Source organism: Artemia sp. Qi Xiang Cuo, chromosome 3, assembly GCF_049724085.1.
Source record: "Artemia sp. Qi Xiang Cuo chromosome 3, ASM4972408v1, whole genome shotgun sequence".
Classification (NCBI taxonomy): domain Eukaryota; kingdom Metazoa; phylum Arthropoda; class Branchiopoda; order Anostraca; family Artemiidae; genus Artemia; species Artemia sp. Qi Xiang Cuo.
The window spans coordinates 93,627,604-93,652,679 of record NC_142796.1 but is presented as its reverse complement, the minus strand read 5'-3'; the positions used below and the strand labels follow the sequence as shown (position 1 = coordinate 93,652,679).

The window sequence follows — 25,076 nt, the reverse complement described above, 5'->3', positions numbered from 1 at the left end:
AAGCCCTTTTCTAATTAAAAAGATATCATAGGCAGCGCGCTAGCGCTGCCTAACTAAACAACGATTTGGTTACAATGTGTTTTTTTTTTCTCCATACCCGGGCACTTCGTATCGAAGGAGTTGACGTAGAAACTTCGAAAAGGGCTCATTCGATTGGAAATTGGAGTGGGTAGTACCCTTTTTAATGGTCGAAAGTGATTGGATTGCAACTAGCCCCCCCCCCCCCCCCCGCCCAACATTCCCCCAAACACATCCGATCAAAATTTTGAGATAGCCATTTTGTTCAGCGTAGTTGATTTCCAGATAGAAAATATATTTTTGAGGAAGACACTCCCCCACAACCCTCAGGGCAAGGGTTTTAAGTGATTTCCAGATAGATAATGCGTTTCTGAGGAGGACACTCCCCCACAATCCTCAGAGCCAGGGTTTTACGTTATGCCCTGGGGACATATAAGGTTTTTATAGAAGGCGCTGTCGTAGAAACTTCAAAACAGGCTCATTCGATTGGAAATTCAAAGGGCTAGTGTTCTTTTTAATAGTCAAAAGTTTTTGGAGGGCAACTAGCCCCCCCCCCCCCGACGCCCATAATTCCCCCAAACACATCCAATCAAAATTTTTAGATAGTCATTTTTTTAAGCGTAGTTTATTTCCACATAGAAAATATGTTTTCGAGAAGGAAAATCCCCAACAACCCTCACGGCAAGGGTTTTCAGTTATGCCCTTGGGTCATATAAGGTTTTTGTAGAAGTTGTTTTCTTAGAAACTTAAAAACAGGCTCATTCGATTGGAAATTCAAAGGGCTAGTGCCCTTTTTAATAGTCGAAAGGGATCGGAGGGCTACTAGTCTCCCCCCACGTCCATCATTCCCCCACACATCCAATCAAAATTTTGAGAGAGCCATTTTGTTCAGCGTAGTTGATTTCCACATAGAAAATATGATTTTGAGGAGGGCACTCCCCCACAACCCTCAGGGCTGGGGTTTTAAGTTATGCCCTGGGGGCATATAAGGTTTTTAAAGAAGCCGTTGTCGTAGAAACTTCAAAAAAGGCTCATTCGATTGGAAATTCAAAAGGCTAGTGCCCTTTTTAATAGTCGAAAATGATTGGAGGGCAACTAGCCCCTCCACGCCCATCATTCCCCCACACATCCAATCAAAATTTTGAGATAGCCATTTTGTTCAGCGTAGTTGATTTCCACATAGAAAATATCTTTTTGAGGAGGACACTCCCCCACAGCCCTCAGGGCTGGGGTTTTAAGTTATGCCCTGGGGTCATATACGGTTTTTAAAGAAGGCGTTGCCGTAGAAACTTCAAAAACAGCTCATTCGATTTGAAATTAAAAGAACTAGTGCCCTTTTAAATAGTCGAAAGTGATTGGAGGGCAACTAGCCCCCCCCCCAACGCCCATCATTCCCCCAAATACATCCAATAAAAATTTCGAGATAGCCATTTTGTTCAGCGTAGTTGATTTCCCGATATAAAATATATTTTTGAGGGGGACACTCCCCCACAATCCTCAGGGCAAGGATTATAATTTATGCCCTGGGGGCATATAAGGTTTTTATTGAAATCTTTGTCGTAGAAACTTGAAAAAGGGCTCATTCGATTTGAAATTCAAAGGGCTAGTACCCTTTTTAATATTCGAAAGTGTTTTGAGGGTAACTAATCCCCCTCTCACGTCCATCTTTTCCCCAAACACATCCAATTAAAATTTTTAGATAGCCATTTTATTCAACGTAGTCAAAAGTTTTAGAAATTAGGTCTTTAAGGATGACAACCCCTCCCCCCAGAGCCTTCACGGCAAGGGTTATAAATTATGCCCTGGGGGCATATAAAGTTTTTGTGGAAAGCGTTGTCGTAGAAACTTCAAACGGGCTCGTTCAATTGGAAATTCAAAGGGCTAGTGCCTTTTTAATAGTTCAAAGTGATTGGACAGCGACTAACGCCCCTCTCACGCCCACCATTTTCCCGAACACATCCAATCAAAACTTTGAGATATCCCTTTTGTTCCACGTAGTTGAACATTCTGGAAATTAGGTCTTTTAGGATGAAAAAGGGCTCATTCGATTGGAAATTCAAAGGGCTAGTGCCCTTTTTAATAGTCGAAAGTGATTTGAGGGCAACTAACCCCCCTCTCACGCCTATCTTTTCTTCAAACACATCCAATCAATATTTTATATAGCCATTTTGTTCAACGTAGTTGAAAGTTTGTGAAATTAGGTCTTTAAGGAAGACAACCCCCCCCCCCACAGCCCTCAGAGCAAGGGTTGTAAGTTATGCCCTGGGGGCATATAAGGTTTTTATTGGAAGCGTAGAAAACAAAAGGGCTCATTCAATTGGAAATTGAAAGGGCTAGTGCTTATTTTAATAGTTGAAAGTGATTGGAGAGTGACTAATGCCCCTCTTACGCCTACCATTTTCCCAAACACATCTAATCAAAATTTGAGATATCCATTTTGTTCAACGTAGTTAAAAGTTCTTGAAATTAGGTCTTTTAGGACGATAACCCCATCAGAGCCCTCAGTGCAAGGGTTGTAAGTTATGCCCTGGGGGCATATAAAGTTTATATAGAAATTTGTTCTAGAAATTTCAAAAAAAGCTCATTTGATTGGAAATTCAAATTGCCCTTTTTAATAGTCGAAAGTGAGTGGAGAGTAATTAACCCCCCTCTTACGCCCACCATTTCCCCAAAAACATTCAATCAAAGTTTAGAGATATCCATTTTGTTCAACGTAGTTGAAAGTTCTTAAAATTAGGTCTTTTAGGACGATAACCCCATCAGAGCCCTCAGTGCAAGGGTTGTAAGTTATGCCCTGGGGGCATATGAAGTTTATATAGAAAGTTGTTATAGAAATTTCAAAAAGAGCTCATTTGATTGGAAATTGAAATTTCCCTTTTCAATAGTCGAAAGTGAGTGGAGAGTAATTAACCCCCCTCTTACGCCCACCATTTCCCCAAAAACATTCAATCAAAGTTTAGAGATAGCCATTTTGTTGAACATAGTTGAAAGTTCTTAAAATTAGGTCTTTTAGGATGATAACCCCATCAGAGCCCTCAGTGCTAGGGTTGTAAGTTATGCCCTGGGGGCATATAAAGTTTATATAGAAAGTTGTTGTAGAAATTTCAAAAAGTGCTCATTTGATTGGAAATTGAAATTGCCGTTTTCAACAGTCGAAAGTGATTGGATAGTAATTAACCCCCCTCTCACGCCCACCACTCCTCCAAATACATCCAATCAAAATTTTCAGATACCCATTTTGTTCAACATAGTAGAAAGTTCTGGAAATTCGGTCTTAGAGGATGACAACCACCCTAACGGACCTTAGGGTAAGGGTTGTAATTTATACCCTAAGGGCATATAAGGTGTTTATAGAAAGCGTTGTCGTTTCCAAAAGGGCTCATTCGATTGGAAATCGAAAGGCATAATGCCCTTTTAAATAATCGAAAGTGTTGGAAGGCTTGGTATTTTTATTTTAAATATCGACGTGGGTGTAGTGTATTATTTTTTGTTGTTGTTTAGAATAAGGCACTTCGGAACGAAGGAGTTGTCGTAAGAACTTTAAAAGGGGCTCATTCGATTAAAAATAGAAAGGGCTGATGCACTTTTTAATAGTCAAAATTAATTTGAAGGCAACTAATCCCCCTTCCAGTCCCACCCACCCATTTGCCCATTATGTTTAAAAACTAAATCTTGCCTTAAGGTTAAATCAAAATGCACTGTGATAATGCTATTTCCCAATAAGGCATCTCAGCAGTATCCCAAGAACGACTTAAAATTTAACCAAATCCAAGCTATCAAAGAAAGTAAACAGATTTTTTTGCGAATGGTATCAAGTTTTCCAGTTCAGGTCAACTAGAGGAGATATGAAACTAATTTAAACACTACTATTTGTGTCCAGGTTTTTAAAAGGGTATTTGTTGTTAAAAATTAAAAAAATTCTCAAGCATACAAATAGCAGTAAAAACTATAGTCTTAAAAAACGAAAAGATTTAAAGTATTATTTTCTTTTTTCCTGAAAAGACTATGTCAATATAAAACGAACAGAAATGAATTAAAAAAACTTTTTTCACAAAATAAGTTTTCAAAGAAAAGTAAAGAACTCCATTAAACAAAAAATGAGCAAAAATAAAATCAAATAATCTACCAAGCGTGAAACTACCACAAATCAGCATCGATAAATAAATGAAACTTAAAACGAACAGAAATTACAATAAATAACCGAGTCAAACTCAAAACGAGCAGAAATTAACATAAGTTGGGCGCAAAACCCCTATGCCTTCCCAAGGCCAGAACAAAATTTGCACTTTACTGAAAAAATACAAATGAATGTGCATTGTCGGCTTAATATACATATACTGATATTTAGTAACCAAAATGTTAATATTATTTGATTTATTAAAGTTATAAAAGTAAAAACATATAGCATATAAAACATATAAAACAAATATATACAACATGGTGTCCTCATCATTGAGGAGGGAGGGATCTAAACCATGAAAAACTTGAAATAAGGAATAAATTAAAAAAAAGGAATAAAAACAAAATATCGCAACAGAACAATGTTCTTGAAAACGTTTCATCAAGTCAATTACTGTCCAGTAGAAGGATATCCATCAGTGAAATGATGCAATTAATATCTCTGCATTCCGACCATCCATATTTAAAATAAAGTTTAATTATCTTTACTCTTTTTTAGTGTGAAATTATTTATATTTAAATTTCCATTGCTTTAATTTTGTAATCCTGAAATTTTATCAGATATGCTTTTTAGAAAAGGTTTACCCATTCTTTTTATTAATAATACAATTAGCCATAGGCTAAACAGCAATTCTCTTAAATCAAAGATCCCTTATATGAATTTTTTAAGAAAGCTGCAAAAGTAATCTACCTTCCATACATACCAAACATTACCACGAAAATTAAACAAAAAACTTGTACACGCAACAATATCTACAGTATGTAGTTTTTACAAGTCATCAAAAAATCATGAATTTCTACAGTATGTAGTTTTTACAATATCTACAGTATGTAGTTTTTACAAGTCATCAAAAAATCATGAATTTCTACAGTATGTAGTTTTTACAATATCTACAGTATGTAGTTTTTACAAGTCATCAAAAAATCATGAATTTCCTTAACTCTAGTAAAGATAAGACTTCGATTACTGGTCAAAGAGGGGTATATCAAATACCTACTGGCAATTATTATGTTGGTAGAACCCGCCAAAAATTGGAAAAACTCCTTCAATAACACAAGGATAATGTAGCAAAGGCTTTATATTCTAATAGTGTTTCTAGTTCTTTTGATTTGGCAAAAAGGAGCGTTATTTTCGAAAACCCTAATCATGCAATACTTTTTGAAAACACCACCCTCATTAGTAATGATTTGGGTATTAAACAAGTTAATTGAGAGGCAATAGAAATTAAACTTAAGTTAAATAATAACACTTCTTTAAATAAAAATTTGGGAGAATATTCACTCAACGCATTATACAATAATTTAATTAGAAATTATTTAACATATTAAATTGCAAAATCAATAGTTAATACCAATGAACTTGTATCAAAAAGACCTTTTAGGTTAGCTGCCAACAAATAAAAATAGCATTAATAATATGTTCCTGATTTGTTTTTATCTCAATGAATTGCCTTGTTTTGTGTATGTTTTTTAGTCTTGGTGAACTTTCTTTAAGTGATGATGCTGGGATATTCAAAAAAAAAATTTTATTCTTAGTTGTTTTACCTTTTATTACTTATATCTTGTATATGAAGATGCAGTTTTTGTCAAAAATTGTATTTCATTTTAATATTATGTTTTGTAACTTGCAAGGGGCACTAGATATAACAATTCCCTTTCAAGTGAACCCTTAAGCATCTCTGTATGATGTCTCAGTGCCCTGCTAGCAAGAAGAAAAAAAAACAAATCAAGAATGAAAAAAAGGGCACAGAGTGCTGTATCACATGTGAAAAAGTGATTTTCCTTGCTGCTCAAGATGTGAGACTGTAACATTCCTAAACAGGCTTTTTGGCTACTGCAATTCCAATGGTATGGTTTTCATTTTGGTTCAACATCCTTTCGAGAGGTTTCAGGCATTTCTTCAAAATTCCCACAAACTTACTTTTGCAACGAGCTTTTACCATCAACTTTAATTGGAATAATTGTTACCATTCCTGAATCACATTTAAATGGTAACTGCTCCTTGCTAGAATTTTTTCAAAACACTTTTTTAAATTTTAGGTTACTATGGGCTGGGACTCGTTCTTTACTAGGTTGCCCAAAAAAAGGGGCAACTACAAAGAACATAGACGATATCTATGTATATACAAACGTTCCCTCACTTCATTCCGACGATGCTTGGGCATTATAATGATGTTCAGATTGGACAACTTGATTCACAAGATGGGGCACGGGCCCCACTGCTGGGGCATGGGAATATATTGGTACACCATATGCAGACGTGCATCCTTTGGCTAACTATACTCCAGAGCATTAATTATTGAAAAAAATTCATGGGAATGACGTCATATTCATATGCATTTAAAGAGCAAAAAATTTACATCATAGCATTGCAATGACACCATGCATTGTACAAAAGGTGTTTTATACAGGTAAAAAGTTTCATTAATATAAAACATGCCTATAGGACAACTCGGAAAAAAATACCAAGGTAATGGCCTTTTAAGCTTCTTTTTTAGATGAATATGCGTAAAATTTTGAACAGTATCACAAGGGGGGCATCAAGATTTAAGAAATACCTAGATGGGGCATGGCCCAAAATCGGTTGGGAACTGCTGTCCTAGATCCCTGTATGGTTTAATTATGAAATCAAGTTTCTGTTTTTTTTTCTTGTAGATCATAATTTTTGGATTCCAATGCCTATTTACATTCTCATGGTCCAAAAATTATTCTGGATATGTTTTCAGTTTTCTAATTAGATTAGTTGTGCTCATTTTTGAGTACATACAGAAAAGTGTGCACCAAATACACACACACACACACACACACACACACATAGATATATATATATATATATATATATATATATATATATATATATATATATATATATATATATATGTGTGTGTATATATATAAGATATACAGTCTACATAGATACAATATATCTATATGTATATATATTTAACCTTTTCATGACTTAAGTCTCATGTTTATTCATAATTTGTGCATTTTTATCTTTTCAGTGAACTTTTTGTAACTTTTGTAAAAATTTGGAAGTATGGGTCATACTTTATTTATATTTAAACAAGCATTTCAAATATCATATTCTCATCAAATTAAATTATAAGCCTCATGCTGTAGTTATGTATATAACTTACTGTTGAATTCCTAAACTCGGTTATCTGAATCCGGAATTTGTCCTCAATGTTGCATGATGTTAAAGATGGTGCCACATGTCTGACAACAATATCAACACAAGACTTGGGTTTTATTTGACCTTCTGGATCAACAACAGCATATTTTCTAGGGGCTGTGCTTAAAACTAAAAAAAAGCTACAAAAAAAAAGTGAACAAGTATGGCTCTGGAAAAAGGATACTTTAAATGGTCAAAGAAGACCCACTGCCCAAAAGGAGGTAAAGTAACTCCTTGCAAAGCCCTGAAAAATTCATCAGACCAAGTAGAGGAGATCGGATTAATAGTCAGACTTTGTTGAGAAATAAATAAAATAACAATCTGAAAATGAATTTTTCTAATATATCAACAAAAAATCTTGTTGCTAAAAGCCCAAAACTGTCAGATCCGGCTTAAGATGGCTTATTACCCCCCCCCCCTTCCCGAAAACCAAAAGACTTTCTTTTAGCGTATAATCTTTCAAAATAAGTAAAACATTGCTACTCTGTGGATTTAGACAGTACACTAAACTTTTGGTATATTTTTGTTCCATTTTCTGCTTAGAATCATTTTTTGTCATTTCTTTTTTAGTCAGCATGTACATTGCCACAATAAAAAATCTTACCAATACTTAACACAATTACCACATCTTACCATCAATTACCACACAATTACCAAATCTTACCACAATTACCAATTTACCAACAATAAATGTATAGGATTTTGCCAATGGCACATCTCAAAACAGTATAGCATGGGAAAAGATAAAACAATCAACCCTGAAGTTAGTGAATAAATTTACAGACTTAAGACGTAATAATTATAAGAAATTAAAATAATAATAAATTGAAATATATTTTATTTCTTTACTTTTTTACGATTTGTTTATTTCCGAGTTAGAGGCTTCCTCAGTTAAACCTGCAGAATGTTAGCCTTGTTTCTGGTAAAAACAAGTAATATCTCATTTCCACTATCCTTTATACTTTAAAACATTTTTACCAATTTTCTGCTTAGTTGCTGTTTGAATTTCTCTTTGCAATTTGCTTTTTGTTGATTTTTTACCCACAATTTGTTTTTAATTTGTCACCCAATACTACCAAAGACTACAAATTACATATCTTTATTCTGAATTGTTCTTATTTTTGTAACATATATGTAATTGTTTAAGTTTCCAATAGCCCAAATCAAACAATCAGATTTCATTTTCAAAATCATGGTAAATTTTTGGTACCTTGGAAGATTTTAAAAAATCTAAATAATGAACAGATTTTTCCTCACTTTACTGAGAAAACGTTTGTTCCCTGAGTTCTAGACAGAAACGTTTGTTCCTGGCTTCTAGAGTTTTCCTTTGATTACTTTTATTGAGCAATCTTATAATGATCGGTACTAGATAAGTTGTTTTTGCGCCCTTCGAATAAAAATTGTGTTTCTGTGAGCTAATAAAAATCGTGGGCTAATATTATTCAAGAATTCCTCTAACAAATCAAATCATTGTTGGAAAACCTTCTTGACAAATTTGAAGAAAAATACACAAAAACTGATGACGCTGCGAAGTAGGGTGCTAGTTTCTATGCTATTAACATTTACAGAGAGCTCACGACTGTTAATATTTGTTACAAAAAAACAAAAATAGTCGTTTCTCAATTAAAATACATCAAAAAAGGTAATTTTTTAAAATCCACTGGATTTCTACCCCAGTGTCTTTTGTTTCTCAATTAAAATACATCAAAAAGGTAATTTTAAAACCTACTCGAGGGGGGGGTTGCAAGCCTATCAACCCTCCTAATTGATGCTATTATACAGGTCTACCCTCTCCTGTTGTATATTTCATAAACAAAATCAAAATAAAGAATATGCAGCATGTTTCTATTTTTCAAATTACCATGTTTTCTTCCATTATTATCCACACTGACAAATTGTAGTGTTTGAGCATATATAAAGGAAACACATAACAGTAGCACCATTATATTCCTCATTTTATGCTCTCCAAGTGTCATGGTTGGTTTTCTGACAATGCACCCCCCCCCCCACCCCTACAACCTCTGATCTTCCAAGATATTCCAAGTCATGTCCTCCAGTTGTCTTACATTCACCATTTGCTGAGAAGTTTTTCGCCAAGATATTTCAATGCCAGTTTATGCACTGAAATGATTGAACCAAGATATTGCTTATTTAGAAAGATGACATGTCACCATGGTTTGGTGTGGTATTGTCCTGATAACAGGCTGAACAGGCTGAAGTCAATCAAAATAGTTGATGTGACACCAACAATAAAGAATATTATTAAAAACAAGATAAAAAAATATTATTTATTAACATTATAGAAAGGGTTCAGAACAATTTCAATAAGCTGCTAAAACCTTTTAGTGACAGATGAACCAGTGTTGAGACACATTCAGCCAAAAAAAATTTCAGTTAAGGACATAAAAATACCCACTGCAACCTGTATCAAAACTGAATTGAATAATGTGAGCTAAAAACTTGAGCAAAACATCAGCAGAAAGCTGTCTTCTGACAAATAGTCTAGACAAATTTGACATAAAGCAAAACAAAATCTTATTAAGGTTAGATTTGCCAAAGATAAAGTTCCATGTCAGAGAAACAGCAAATCAGAGGCAACGCGTTGACTTAGTAAAGGTCATACGCCTCCAATGATGTATTATTTATTATTATTTTTTTTTTTTCCAGAGGGACTTCATATGGAAGGGGTCGTCGTAGAAACTTCAGAGGGCTCATTCGATTGGAAATCGAGAGTTCTAGTGCCCTTTTTAATAGTCGAAAGTGATTGGAGGGCAACAGCCCCCCCGCCCACACCAATCATTCCCCCAAACACATCCAATCAGAATTTTGAGATAGCCACATTATTCAGCTTAGTCGATTTCCAGATAGAAAATGCTTTGAGGAGGACACTCTCCCACAACCCCCCGGGCAAGGGCTTTAAGTTATACCCTGGGGGCATATAAGGTTTTTATAGAAGGCGGTGTCGTAGAAACTTCAAAACAGGCTCATTCGATTGGAAATTCAAAGGGCTAGTGCCTTTTTTAATAGTTAAAAGTGATTGGAGGGCAACTAGCCCCCTCCCCAACGCCCATCATTTCCCCAAACACATCCAATCGAAATTTTGAGATAGTCATTTTGTTCAGCATAGTTGATTTCCAGATAGAAAATATGTTTTTGAGGAGGACACTCCCGCACAACCTTAAGGGCAAGGGTTTTAAGATATGCCCTGGGGGCATATAAGGTTTTTATAGAAAGCGTTGTCGTCGAAACTTCAAAAAAGGCTCATTCGATTTGAAATTAAAAGGGCTATTGCCCTTTTTAATAGTCGAAAGTGATTGGAGGGCAACTAGCCCCCCGACCACGCCCATCGTTCCCCCAAACACATCCAATCAAAATTTAGAGATAGCCATTTTGTTCAGCATAGTTGATTTCTAGATAGAAAATGTGTTTTTGAGAAGGACACTCCCCCACAACCCTCAAGGCAAGGGTTTTAGATTATACCCTGGGGTTTTGGGGTTTTTATAGAAGGCGTAGTCGTAGAAACTTCAAAAAAGACTCATTTGATTTGAAATTCAAAGGGCTAGTGACCTTTTTAATAGTCAAAAGTGATTTGAGGGCAACTAACCACCCTCTCACGCCCACCTTTTCCCCAAACACATCCAATCAAAATTTTGAGACAGCCATTTTATTAAACGCAGTTTTGAATTCTGGAACTTAGGTCTTTGAGGATGATAACCCCCTCACAGCCCTCAGGGCAAGGGTTGTAAGTTTTGCCCTGGGGGTATATAAGGTTTTGTATTGAAAACGTTGTCCTAGAAACTTCAGAAAGGGCTCATTCGACTGGAAATTTAAATGGCTAGTTCCTTTTTAATAGTCGAAAGTGATTCCAAGGCAACTGACACCCCTTCCACGCCCACCAATTCCCCAAACACATCCAATCAAAATTTTGATGTAGCCATTTTGTTCAACGTAGTTGAAATTTCTGGAAATTATATGTTTGAGCAAGACATTCCCTCCCCAGTCTTCATGGGCAAAAGTTATAAGTTGCGCCCTGGGGGTATATATGGTTCTTATGGAAGGAATGCTCGTATAAACTTCAGAGAGGGCTCATTTGATTGGAAATTGAAAGTTCTTTTTCACTTTTTTAAGCGTCAAAATATATCGGAGGGTAACCAGCTTCCCCCCCCCCCAAATGCATCCAATAAAAATTTTAAGATAGCTATTTTGTTGAAAATAGTTCAAAGACCATATAACAAAAACTCCGGTGTTGACACAACCCACCAGGGCCCGGGGGCAGGGGTTGTAAGTTGTGCCCTGGGGGCATATATGGGTCTTACGGAAGGGATGCCCTCCCCTTCCCTAAGACCCATAGAGTTGCCCTCCGATCTCTTTTGACTCTAAAAAACTTAACTAAAACTTTTAATTTCCAATCAAATGAGCCATCTCTGAATTTTTTACGAGCATCCCTTCAATAAGAACCATATATTACCCCAGGGCATAAATTACAACACCTGCCCTCGGGCCCTGGGGGGCTGTGTTGACCCCTGAGTTTTCGTTAGATTGGTCTTTGAACTATTTTAAAAAAACTATCTCAAAGTTCTTATCGGATGGGTTTGAGGAAAAAAGGGCGTGGAGGGGGAGGCTAGGTGCCCTCCAATCTCTTTTGATCATCAAATGATCTTTCAACAATTAATATCATTATAGATCAAATATTCAATTTGATGTTGTTTATACTTTCCAAGACTGTTCAAGACGCATATAGTTTTCAGTAAAGCGCCAATGACGCAGGAGGCGGATGGAGTTCGTCCGGAATGAGGCAGACTATGTCTGCTGATCAAGTGCCTCTGGATATGGAGTCTGCTGATCAAGTGCCTAACTAAACGCTCCATGTTAATGGGCAGCCTCAACCTGATGAGGTGGGTGGAGCCCACCCCAGGGACTCTCAGTATCTAGGCAAGTCCTGGCTCTAATTATATCCCAGGCCTAGGGTTGGTTGGGCCTGCAACCCTCCACCCGAAATTTTACGGCAACGAAAAACGATGATACTGCCTCGGATGACCTACACCCCTTTACCTTCCACGACCCCAGCATGTCCCTGGACCGATTTCAGACCATCGAATGAACCTTATTGACGAAGGGGGAATACGACTCACCACCTGGAACGTACTCACACGCAACTTTCCTGGAGCTGAATCAATGCTTGCCTATGAGCTAAAACGCTTCAATATAGCTGTGGTTGGTCTAACGGAAAACCGCCATGTCGGAAGAGAGTCCAAGGATATTGGTGAAGGATATCGCCTGATCTGGTCTGGTGACCCAAAAAGCAAGACAAATGGTGTAGGCCTCGCGCTGAACGCCAGAGCCAAGAGATGCCTTCTCTCCTATAAACAAATTTCAGATAGAATACTGATGGCTCAGCTCCAGCACAAGCATGGAAAGTGGAAAATTATTGTATGCTATGCTCACACCAATCCGAGTCCTGCGGAAGTGAAGGATTAGTTCTATGCGGAGCTCTCGGCGACCCTGTCTAGAGTCCCACCCCACGTCATCGTCACGGAGACCTTAACGCGACGGTAAATGACAGGGAGGGCGTGTGGAGAAGTGTTCTCAGCCCTGTGACTCCAGATTCACTGAATGACAACGGAAAAAAACTCCTCCAGCTCTGCAATATGCATAATCTGGTCATATCAAACACGCTCTTTCAGAGACGAGATATAAACAAATATACTTGGTATGGTAACGACGACCAGACAAAGAAGATGATCGATTATGTTATGATCTCGGGTCGCTGGCGCTCGTCAATAACAAATTGCCGCACTTATAGGTCGGCTGAGCTTGGAAACACAGATCATAGGATGGTAGTCGCCACGCTGAGGCTACGCCTGAGAGCGCAACGACAAGAAAGACGGCCCCCCAATCTCGATCTGAGTAGTCTGGCTACTTCTGAGATTCAACAGAAGTATGCTCTCGATATCTCTAACCGGCTAGCTGCCTCCAAGATCTGGACGACCCTGAAGTAGCATGGAAGTCTTTCAAAGAGAACATACTCGATTCTGCTGGCAGTACCATTGGCCACAGCAGACACAAGAATAAACCCTGGATATCCCAGGAGACTCTGTATGTAATCGAGCTGCACCAGAAGGCCCGCTTAGCAAAGAATATGCCAGAGTACAGATGACTCAACGGCCTGCGCAATAGCCTACTGCACAGTGATAGGAAGACCTGTGTCGACAAGAAAGCCAGCGATCTTGAAGATGCCTCAAGAAAAGGAGACACCTGCTCTCTGTACAAACACCTCCGCGAGCTGACGGAAGGGAAGACTTCCACCGTGAACCGTGTTTTGTCTGACGGAAGCATGCCGGATGATGATGCAGGCCAACTCTCTGCCTGGAGCAGTCACTTCTCAACGCTTCTGAATGCCGAGGCAGTTGCTCATCCCGACCCAAATCTGATTCAAGCAGCCATGACCACACTCGAGACTACTTCCGACCTCGTATCGCAACCATTTACCACCTATGAGATCCAAAATGCTGTAAAACGGTTAAATAATAATTGAGCCCCCGGCGTCTGTGGTATTTCTGAAGAACTCCTCAAGTACGGGGGTGCAGCGATGATTCTGTGGCTCCAGCTAATCTTCTCAGCTGTATGGACGACGGAAAGCATACCGAATGAGTGGCGTGCTGGCATCATATTAACGCTCTGGAAACGTAAGGGCAGCCGTCAAATCTGCTCCAACTATCGTGGGATCACGCTTCTCTCCGTTCCTGGTAAACTCTTCGCCATGTCACTCCTGGACAGGTGTTCCACCTTTTCGCGTTGAAAGAGAAGAGCCCAGCAAGCCGGATTCATGCCCGGCACGTCGACGACGGAGCAAATGTTTACTATGCGCCAGTCGATCGAGAAGACGCGAGAGATCCACCAAAAAGCATACATCGCATTCGTGGACTTTAAGGCTGCCTTCGATTCTGTTGATCACCGTTCACTTTGGCTGATACTAAGAACTACGGGCCTACCCAAGAAATATTGCTCACTTTTTGAAAAGCTGTATGAGGATATGGAAAGCTGCGTGCAAGTCAATGGAGGACGCAGTCCCACTGCTCCCGAGCTTTTCAACTGCGTCATAGACCATGTTATGACCAGCACAACGAATCGCCTTCAGTTCGGAGGCTGACTACTTTCTGATTCTGAATTCATCAACGACATAGCACTAATTGCGAACACCGTCAAAGAGTTAATCGAATTTCACCAGGTTCTATCAGAAGAAGCCTTGAGAGTTGGATTGAAGATCAACTGGCAGGAAAGCAAAGTTATGCTCCTTGAGCCCCCTACATCCCGTTCTACTGTAAAGGAAGTCAACATTGGAAGCAACCGAGTTGATGTGGTTGAAGACTTCACTTACCTGGGATCTATTCTGTTGAATGATGGCTTGATCACAAAAAAGCATACATCTCGAATTGCTAAAGCTTCAGCAGTTGGTGGGAGGCTTAGCAGCATCTGGCGAAAGCCAAATATTAACCACTCTACCAAAATGCGCATTTATAATGCGTCAGTCAGCAGCGTCCTTCTGTATGGAGCGGAAACATGGCCAGCTACATAATCTATCTTCAGTGCCATCGAGGTCGCACAGACGAAACATCTCCAAAGAATGGAAAGACTTCACTGGACTAACTTCGTTAGCAACCAGACTCTCCTGTCACGTACCGCTCAAACTCCTTTCTCGACGCAGCTCGTCCAGCTTACTGTTCGGTGGCACGGCCACAACCTTCGCATGCCACGCGACGCCCCAGCATGGGTAGCATTCAACTTCGACCCCACCCTACACGGATGGAAGCGACCCTGAGGACGCCCACCCACTAGGTGGAAAGAAAAAGCCAATGAATTCCTCACCCAAGCCCACATCCTGGTGGAAGAAGCTGCGAGACTGGCAAGCGATAGGTCAACCTTGAGGCGCCTAGTCTCATCGTTCTCTACGCCAAACTCTCGGCAGGAGCCTTAAGTCAAGTAAGTCAAGCCAATGACGCAGTAGGTTTTAGACTTTTACAGTGAGAGAAGGAGGTCATACCCAAACTCTTGTTTGTGGTGATTTTTGTTTGTTTCAAGCTTGATTTGCATTTTCAATTTAAGTTTTTACTTGTTTTAAGATTTATTTATTAATTTACATTAATATATATTGTATGTTTGTTTGCATTGATTGTTTATTTAATTTATGTTCGTTTAAAGTTTCATTTATGCTTCAATAGGAAAATTCTTTTTTTCGTTGTAAACTTGATTTTCATATTAAATTTAAGCATTACTTGCCTTTAGATCTGTTTACTTATTTATATAATTACTTGCTGTATGTTTTTGCTATCAGTGTTTATTTAATTCCTCTTTGTTTTGGATTTCATTTATTCTTTAGTAGTAATTTCTGGTCGTTTTGAGTCTGAATTTTAAAAGGTATTTGTATCTGCTGAGCTTAAGTTTAAAATGGCCTTTACTTTTCTTTGAAAAACTTATTTTTCGGAAAGTTTTTTTAATTAATCACAAAGAACATGGAATTTTTAAACAAATTCATCCTACTAAACTGTCCTGTTAAATCTATGTCCCCTGTATCCCTTGGTGTAGTGAAACATGTAAAATTTTGATTCAATAAACAAATATTTTGCAGCCCTGTGGAACAGAATGCTGCTTCTTTTTTCCTGGCAAAATGATCTGTCAAGTATAAGGGCTATATTTCCAAGTTTTGGTTTCTTTCATGACCAAACAACCACACAAGAAAAATTAAAAAAATTTGCAAAAATAACTTATTAAAATGGAAGCAGCAGCCAAAACAGGTTATTGGAAATGGGAAAGCAGTACTGAGGGTTTCAAAAGTGAAGCCTTTTGGTGGGGAAATAGTGGAGTGACTTGTTGGTTCATTACACAGACATAGGCTATTTATCTCTGAAAATTGATGAATTTTAAGCCCTAATACCAGCCAAAACACCCATATTTTTTTATTAAAGAATAATTTTACCTTAGAACTTTCAACAACCAGAGGCATATTTCCAACAAGTGTGATTTTTACCTCACAATAAATAGCAACTATAAGTATTGAATTTTCATTTATGTTCATAGATTGTTGAAGTATATGGAAGTTGATGACCTCAAGCGTCAGTGAATGTTTAGTTGTTGATGTGAAGTTGCTTGGGTCCAAAAGTTCTTTTAGAGTTGCAGTGGTTTACTTAAGTCCTAGTGTCATGGAAATGTCTATATCTAATAATGAAATAATGTTAGTGTTTCTTGGCTTAGTTCTAAGTTTCTATCAGTTGCTAACTTTAACCTAACCTCAACCAATTGGACTTCAAATGCAAAACAGTTTCGTGATGAATAGTTTGAAAATCAATTCCTGCAAAATTCACAAGATTATTATTTACATTAGAACATTAAAAAACCCAACTTGTTTATTTTTATGGTAATGTTGAATTTTTTCTCATCATTAGGAAAAATAGGAAAAAGCAATCAAGCAGTATTAGCAATAGCACTAAATTACTTTTTTGGGTTCACTGATACTCTGAAAGATTTTCCCAAATATGATTTTGGCAGACCAAGTTGCACTGCAATTTCTTATCAAATTTCAACTGTTTCTATCCAAGACGAGTTACTGCACTGTAATGCTAACACTTGGGCTAACCCTGGAAGAATATAGAGATTGATATGCACCAATATACTCACAGAAGCTAGCAAAGCAAAGACCAGAATACGCCAAAACTTTTTTACCAAGCGTATTTCCAACAACTAAAAAAAACTCCAAGAAAAAACCGTGACTGCACCCACTAGTGCCTCCTTCAAGTCAAGACTTGACAAAGAATGGAACAACAAGTCATGGAAATATAAATGGGACAGTCCATCCCTCTCAGCTGCCAACTAATGCAACATCACTGAGCCCATTTCACAGTGACATTCCAAATTAACATAATTGATGCAGAGCAGAACAGATCCAGCATGGACCTTATTTCGCTCTGAAGTACGAATTAAGGTATTAATTAATTAAGGTAATATTTACTAGCAGACTGTTTTACAAAAATAAACCAATCCTGCCTTTGTATATTTTGAAGATGCTACAAGAAAAGGGTGATAGATGGCACAAGTGTGAACAAATCAAAACCAACAAATGATGGACAAAATCTAAAAAAGAAGAAATATAGTAAGCAAATTCTTTTGTCTATATTGTGTATAGATCACAAGGAGTATTCCCCCAGCAATGGAAACAAGCAATTACAACACTTTGTAGCCAAACCAGGAAACCCCAAAGATGAACCAAAGTCATACAGGCCCATAGCATGTTTACCAACCCTTGGGAAGCTGTTTAGAAAATGGTGTACAATTGTATCTAGTCGTATATAGAGACCAATAACATGCCAAAAAATCAAGCTGGATTCAGAACTTACCATTCAACTATAGACATCATTATGAAACTTGTTACAAATAAACAGAAAACCTTCAATGGATTAATACTGAGTGCTGTGCTGATTGATTTAGAAGGAGCATATGACAATTCACAAAAAGATATACTAGGGGAGAGACTTCAGGCATTAAGATTCTCTAAGCCAATTAGACAATTTATTCATAATTTTCTAGACAATAGAACTTCCAAAGTTAAACTAAATGGAAAACTATCAACCCCAAGACCTGTTAAAAAGGGACTCCGACAGGGAGCTGTGTTTGGCTGTTTATTATTCATATTATATATGACAGCGTTAAAGTTCATTTACCACATGGAATTTTTGCAGATGACATTGGAGCATGGACAATAAAAAAACATTTGCTGGAGTCGTAAATAAACTCCAAGCTATTGTATTTGTTTTACTAAACATTTAATTTACTAAATGATTTGCTATTGTGTTTGAGATACAAAACATTGCATGTTTAGATGTGCATGAACTCAAGGCCAAGTGAACAGACAGTCAGACTTAATCTTGTAATTGGTATATGCCACTTCATCCATTGATGTGCACTGACAACTTTAGAAATTATTTTGTGTATGCTTCATTTTTGCATAAAGAGGAGTTCATGTCTAAAACTCAAGCTGGATTCAGAGCTTACCATTCAACTATAGACATCATTATGAAACATGTTACAGAGGCACAAAAGACCTTGAATTGACAAATGTTGGGTACTGTGCTGATTGATTTAGAAGGGGCATATGGCAATGCACTAAAAGATATACTAGGAGAAGACTACATGCAATTAAGATTCCCTCAACTGATTAGAAAACTTATTCATAAATTTTTAGACTGTGAATAGAATTTTCAAAGTTAAAGTAAATGGAAAACTATGGACAATAGGAAAAACAATTTTCTGAAGCCGAAAATAAACTCCAAATTATCATAAATGACCTCCAAAGTTTTTCTATCAGAATAAAACTACCAATATCTGTCCTTAAATTAATGATCATATATTTCCATCATAGACAAAAAGTAGAGGTACAACCAATTACCCTAGGGATTTTTAATCTCAACTACCAACGCAACTATAACTGAGAGAAGGAACCCCCTGTGCCTTTGTTTCAGTACCAAGACCCTGTCTGTTCCCTGATTACATTCCATCATCCCCATCCCCAGGTCCCCAAACTGACTCCAATCCCTGCTAAAATGGAAGATATCACAAGAGTTTTGTTCTGATTTTTGTTGAACTGTATAATAGCCATGAAAATTAGGTATAGCCATGAATATATATATATATATATATATATATATATATATATATATATATATATATATATATATATATATATGTATATGTATATATATGTATATATATATATGTAAAATTCAAATTTGGCAACCATGCTGTGAGAAGATTTATAAATTATAATTCTATTCTATTAAACTAAATATCTTGGAACAATCCTGGACAACAGCCTTACCTTTAACCCTCACATTGGCCATATCATACAATCATGGATAGAAAAAATGAGACTTGTGCAAAAACTATGTGGTACAGCTTGGGGCAGTATTGATAGACCCCTCCTTAAACTCTTCACTGAGAACATTATACCAGTAATTGAGTATGGCCTGATTATCTATGGAACTTGCTCAAAAAGGCTCTTCAACAAACTGGAATAAATTCATACCTGACATGACTATCATATCTCCAGCAAATACATAAACTACACATGCCTAGTCTTCACTTCTGAACTGACCTAATCAATACATTCTGCATTTTTGGGAACATTAGTAATATCACTTCAACTCACTTTTCACAATATATATCAACACATGTCAGCACCTGCACAAAATATATCTGCCATATCCACAGAAAAACTTAGGTTACAACAGCAAATATCTGTTGACAAATAGTTGCTAATGAAATTGATCAACAAAACGTTTTTTTTTCTCCCATCCAACAAAATTTACTGAAATCAAGATTGTGGATCAAGTAAAGTAGTCAGTACTTGGGAAATGATATAAGTAAGTACTTAAGAATGTTCTTAAAGAACATTCCAGAATTCTGTAGTGTTTTCTGATGGAGGATGGGATTACTAAACTGATACCTTGATTTAAGACTACATCTGGGATGGTATTAGTCTACAAATAGGCCTACTCAAAAGGAAACTCTTATAAAATTCTGAAAAAAAATTATAAAACACTTACTTATAACATTCCTAAAAGTGCTTCACTTTACTATACCCTTACCCCCATAATGTGCAGATATATAGCCCAAAGTATATATGTTCTATGCATTTTGCCATATGCCTCTCTTTTGTTCAAAATAGATTTAATGGCAAAGAAGCAATATTTATGACATCAAGAAACAGAGAACTGCATTGGATATATATAATTTTGGCTATATATATTTGGACATTATGGGGGGAGTGGGGGCGATTTTTGTTAAAATAAAGTGAAATGTTTTTAGGAATTATATAAATATGTATTTTAGTATTTTCTTTAAGTTGTTTATTAGAGTTTCTTTATAAGGAGGCCAAACTGTGGACTAACACCTCTGGGACTATTAGGGTCATAATTTCAGGGAAGCAAATATTACATTTAGACACAGCATCTACTGGGGATTGAAATGATGCTAGCCTACGTTTTTGCTATTGCAATGTTTCCTATGAAAAAGGATAGGCTGGATATAAAAGGTTAGAGCTGTTCTGGTACTATGAGATGGTTTGGGGTCTCTGCTCTTTCATGATTTCTTTTCTCCATCCCTATTCCTGACATGGAAATCCTGCTTGCATGGTCTCATAGTGGGTAGATATTCCTCAAATTTTCCTAACCAACACCATGAATGCTAACAGTGGTGAAGGGTGACCTTGAGGAGTGGCACCCTCAAGGAAATTATAGCCTAGTAAATGACACAGCAAGGGTAACTACCTTCCAGGAGGTTGTGATGTTGGTAGACACTAAGATGAGAATTCAAGAAAAACTTTCCAGGAATAGTAGGATATTAAACTGAAGAGCTTAAAATTTGACAATGTAGAATATGGGTGCAATAACTTTAGGAAAATACCTTGTGAAGTCACTGATGACTTTTTTAGGGAAGAAAGTTAGAATTAAAGTTTGGAATATTAACAAAAAAGCTCTATGTTTAATAGAGAGGAGCAGGGGCTTGTGTAAGAATTATTTGAGTGATAGATTATCTGAAAATAAGAGGAATGTAAAGAAAGTAAAGAAGCATTAAAATGTGAATTAAGGAGGTGTGAGGATAAGATTACTGAAGATCCGGAAAGTGGAAGAGAGTTATAGGAAAAGATTTAGAAAAGAATAAAAGAGATTGTGGCACTTTGGATGTGAAGATAAAGATACATTACTAAAAGATTAAAAAAATAATAGGGCATAGGTGCTGATAGTGTGGTAAATGAGTTTTTTTTAATATGGTGGTTTTGAAGGTAGAGATATCTAACTGAAAATTATGAATATGATTTTTCAAAAAGGGGAAGTACCTAGCAATTTTAAAAGGGGAAGTACCTAGCAAACTAAATCTAAATAAACTCCTCAGTAATAAAGGTGATAAGAGTAGGCCTAAGAGTGGTAATTATAGAGACATTAGCTTGGTTTCTACAGGAAGCAAATTGCTCAGTATGATGATACTTTTTAAACTTAAAGATGCTGTAGATTAAGTTTAAAGAGAAGAACAGTTATGTTTGGAGAAGAGGATACATTGACTAAATTTTCAGTCTCAGATTAATAATTCAAAAGTGCCATCAAACCTCAAACCAAGTCATCAAACCTCTTTAGTCTTTGGTTTTATAGATTATGAGCAAGCATTTAATTCAGTTGATAAAATAGCTTTAGCAAAGGTCCTATCCTTTTATGGTATACCAGATAAATACACAAAAGTGATTAGTGCTATGTACATGAATAATATTGTTGCAGTTAAGGTAGGAAATGAGGTTAGTGGCTGGTTTTGCATCAAATCAGGGGTTAAGCTGGATTGTAGCTTATACCTACTTATATAGACTTTGTCCTAAGGAGCACAGCAAAGGCAATAGCATAGCACAGATCCAATTGGGTTGAGAAAACTAAGTTGCTAAGACTAGGAATAAGTGAAGGTGATGTTGGGTAAGAAGAAGATCAATCAAGTACACTGATTCACTTGGGTGGTGTAATTATTAAAGATAGTGGGTGCAGTGAAGATGTTAAAAGTAGAATAGCCAAGTCAGGAAAATAAGTCTGAAAACCAAAAATTAGAACATTGGAAGCTATAGTGATGGCAGCAGTCAAGTGTGGTTGTGAGGCATGGGGACTCCAAACAAAAGAGAGGACAATATGCTAATTTTTTCTATAGAAATTTCCTAGGCTATAGATTGCTTTGGGAAACCTAGTGACTGACTGTATCTTAAACATAAGCTGTACAAAAATGTAGCTTAATACTGCTTTCTAGGTCTATAATGAGAGAAAGGTTGAGATGGCCAGGATACATTCTGTGGATAAAGGATGAGAGATTGCCAAAGATCATCCTTGTTGGTCATTTTTCTAGGGCCAAACAAAAAACAGGTTGTCCCTAAATGGCATGGGAGGATTTCATAAGCAGACTTTTAATTGAAATGAGAACTTCTTGAGAGGGTGTAAAGAGGGAGGCTTTGAAGAGGTTATGATAGAGGAGGAACAATATGCATGTGTAGCTATATGCATGCATTGGCCTGAGGTATCTTGGTGCTGTATCAAGTTATAAGTAGTAGTAGGCTATTAGGCTATAGCCTAGAAGAGCTGTAAAATCTATGATGTTCATTAAGCCCCCCCCCCCCACAAAAAGGGAAAATATAGAACAAGGCTAGATTTGGTAGTTTGCATTAATTTTTGTAGCCTAACTTAAGCCTAATTTGACTATTTCTCAAATTAAGAAAATAGTAGGCTACTTGTATTTGGAAGGACCAGTATGGCCTATAGTAATTTCATCTTTCAGTGGAGAAATAATTAGAAAATCCAAACATTTATTTTTCTTCTTTTTCCTGCCTGATTCTTTTCTTACAAGTAGCCATACCTTAAACATAGGCTAGGTCAAACATTTATATAGCACAGTTAAGTTTGATTTATTAGGCCTACACACCTTTGAACAGAATCGCACTATCATAGGGATTATAGATAGTCAAAACTTGCTTCAAACTTTTAGGATTATCAAGGTAAAAATTTAAAATATGGGGAAACACAAATACAGGAAGTTTATCATCCACAGGAGTTTTATTCATCTTCGCAGCTTGTTTCGCAGCGTTGACAATGAATTTAGTTCCATTAGCGTTGTCGGCAGTTAAAAAAAGGGTCGCTTTTCCAAATAAATTGCACTACGAAAGATTTGTGTGGCACAATCATAATGATCACATCAGTTTCTGTGTCACAGACAAAAATACTAGAAAAAAAATGGGAACCAGTACTGTCGTTTAATCATATATTTTTATCTCAGAAACCAATTTTGAGCACTCTTTTTTTTTTATATCGTTTGAATTTGAAGAAAACCCCTTTTTTAATGAAACTCAAGGAGATAACTGGAGGAGTTCAACAGTTTAAAAAAAAATACCTAGCAAGTACAACTAATATATTTTTTATTATAACGTAAATTTTAGACTGTAACATAAAATGTTAAAATATATCATATTAATTGTATCAAAACGCTACAATTGAACCACGTTTGCAAAGTTAGTTACGTAAAATATTTGACTTAAAGCTCCTGCCGTTTGACTTAAAGCTCATTCTTCTTCTAATTCACAGCAGGCAGGCTATTCAGTTAGTACTATTTAGCCCTTTTCTTTTTGCTTCACTCTGTGGGCTACAGAGCTACTGGCTTGGTCGTCTCTTATTTATTAGATATTCTCAGATATTTTTCAGTAGATCTTTTGACTCAAGGAGTTCAAATATAAGATGATATATATCGATTTCTGTGCTCTGTGTGCAGGTATAGTTGGCTAGGATCTTGGCTAATAGTGAGATTTTGTGGTATTTGAAGCATTTTAACAGTTTACAAAGCAAGGTATGTAGTGCAGACGTCAGCATATAACATTCAACTAGGCAATGGTCAATTGTTTCATTATTCATATTACAATGCCTGCAAAGAGGGGACAGGGGAATTGAACCACTTGAATTAGAAAACTTATATGAGAATGCAAGGAAATTTAGTCCATTTGATCCAGAACGAATTCTATGATAAATTTTAGAAAGATACTTATTGGGAAAGGGGGAAAGGATAGGATTAATCTTATTAAAATTAACATCTGATAGCCTCCATCGGTAAATATCTCTAATTGGGATTGGTCTCCCACTTGGCTGGTCAATATTTATAGCATTTTTTGCTATTTCATCAACCTGATGATTACCACTTATGCCAGAGTGGCTAGGAATGTACTTAAAATAAGTTTTTATGCCACTTGAAGAAAGATTATCAATAATACTGAGACAATGATAAGTGTCAATGTCCAACTTATATTGAGGAGATGAGTCCAGCAACTCAAGGCTTGATAGAGAGTCGGAATATATGATAATATTATTTGAATTTGCAATCAAAGGTTGGTTTTCCTTAAGGTGTTCTAATGCCATGATTATGGCATTTAACTCAGCAGACATTTTAGATAAATTATTATATAATCTCTCGCCCATTGCAATTTTCAGGTGAGGAAGGAAAACACCACTTGCAACATTATCATTCATTTTTGACCCATCAAAAAATATTTGGAAGTGATTTTTATAGGTAATTGTATTAAGTTCTGCAATTTTTTTCTGGACAAAAGCAATGGGGGTTAAATCTTTATTCCTCTTTGAGAAGTCATTGTTTATTATGGGACTTGACCAATTCCATGGTTCATGATATGAACCGTAGTAAAATATTTATTAGCAGGTTTTCATTCAATGGTTCAAATCCATTTTCAAAGTTAGCTTTGAATACGGTATTCTGCTCATTTGAAAGACGGTTTGTTTTAAACCAAACTGTGATTGGCTGCGCGTATCTATCCTTCTTACCTGGGCAGAAAAGTAAATCATGTAGAGTGTCGATCATTACAGCATACAGAAAACCAGATTTGAAACTTAAGACCTAGCTGTAATCTACTGAAAAACGAACACGTCCCATAGCAACGACAAAATAGCCCGAAACCCCCCTAAAATAAGCGTCAGACTAAAAAATATTGAGAGCTGTTTAATGGGCCATTTTACAGAAAATAATAAGTTATAACCAAAAATGACGTAAAAAAGTAAAACCTATGTTATGATGCTGGTCATCATGATGGGACTATATAATCCGGGTTGCAGCGGTAGCTAGCAACCTAATAAGAGAC

General features: G+C 36.7%; 1 protein-coding gene across 1 annotated transcript in view; it reads right to left on the bottom strand.

Annotated features, from left to right (window-relative positions):
• The window catches only part of LOC148954764 (motile sperm domain-containing protein 1-like), a 33,867-nt gene extending 10,864 nt beyond the window's left edge, over positions 1-23,003 (bottom strand). The window contains exons 1-2 of the mRNA XM_089086736.1: positions 22,865-23,003; positions 7,338-7,501 (exon numbers count right to left, since the gene is read on the bottom strand). Coding sequence (XP_088942862.1) covers positions 7,338-7,501; positions 22,865-23,003 — 303 coding nt within the window. The remainder of the gene's footprint in view (positions 1-7,337; positions 7,502-22,864) is intronic.
• Between the last annotated feature and the right edge of the window lie 2,073 nt (positions 23,004-25,076).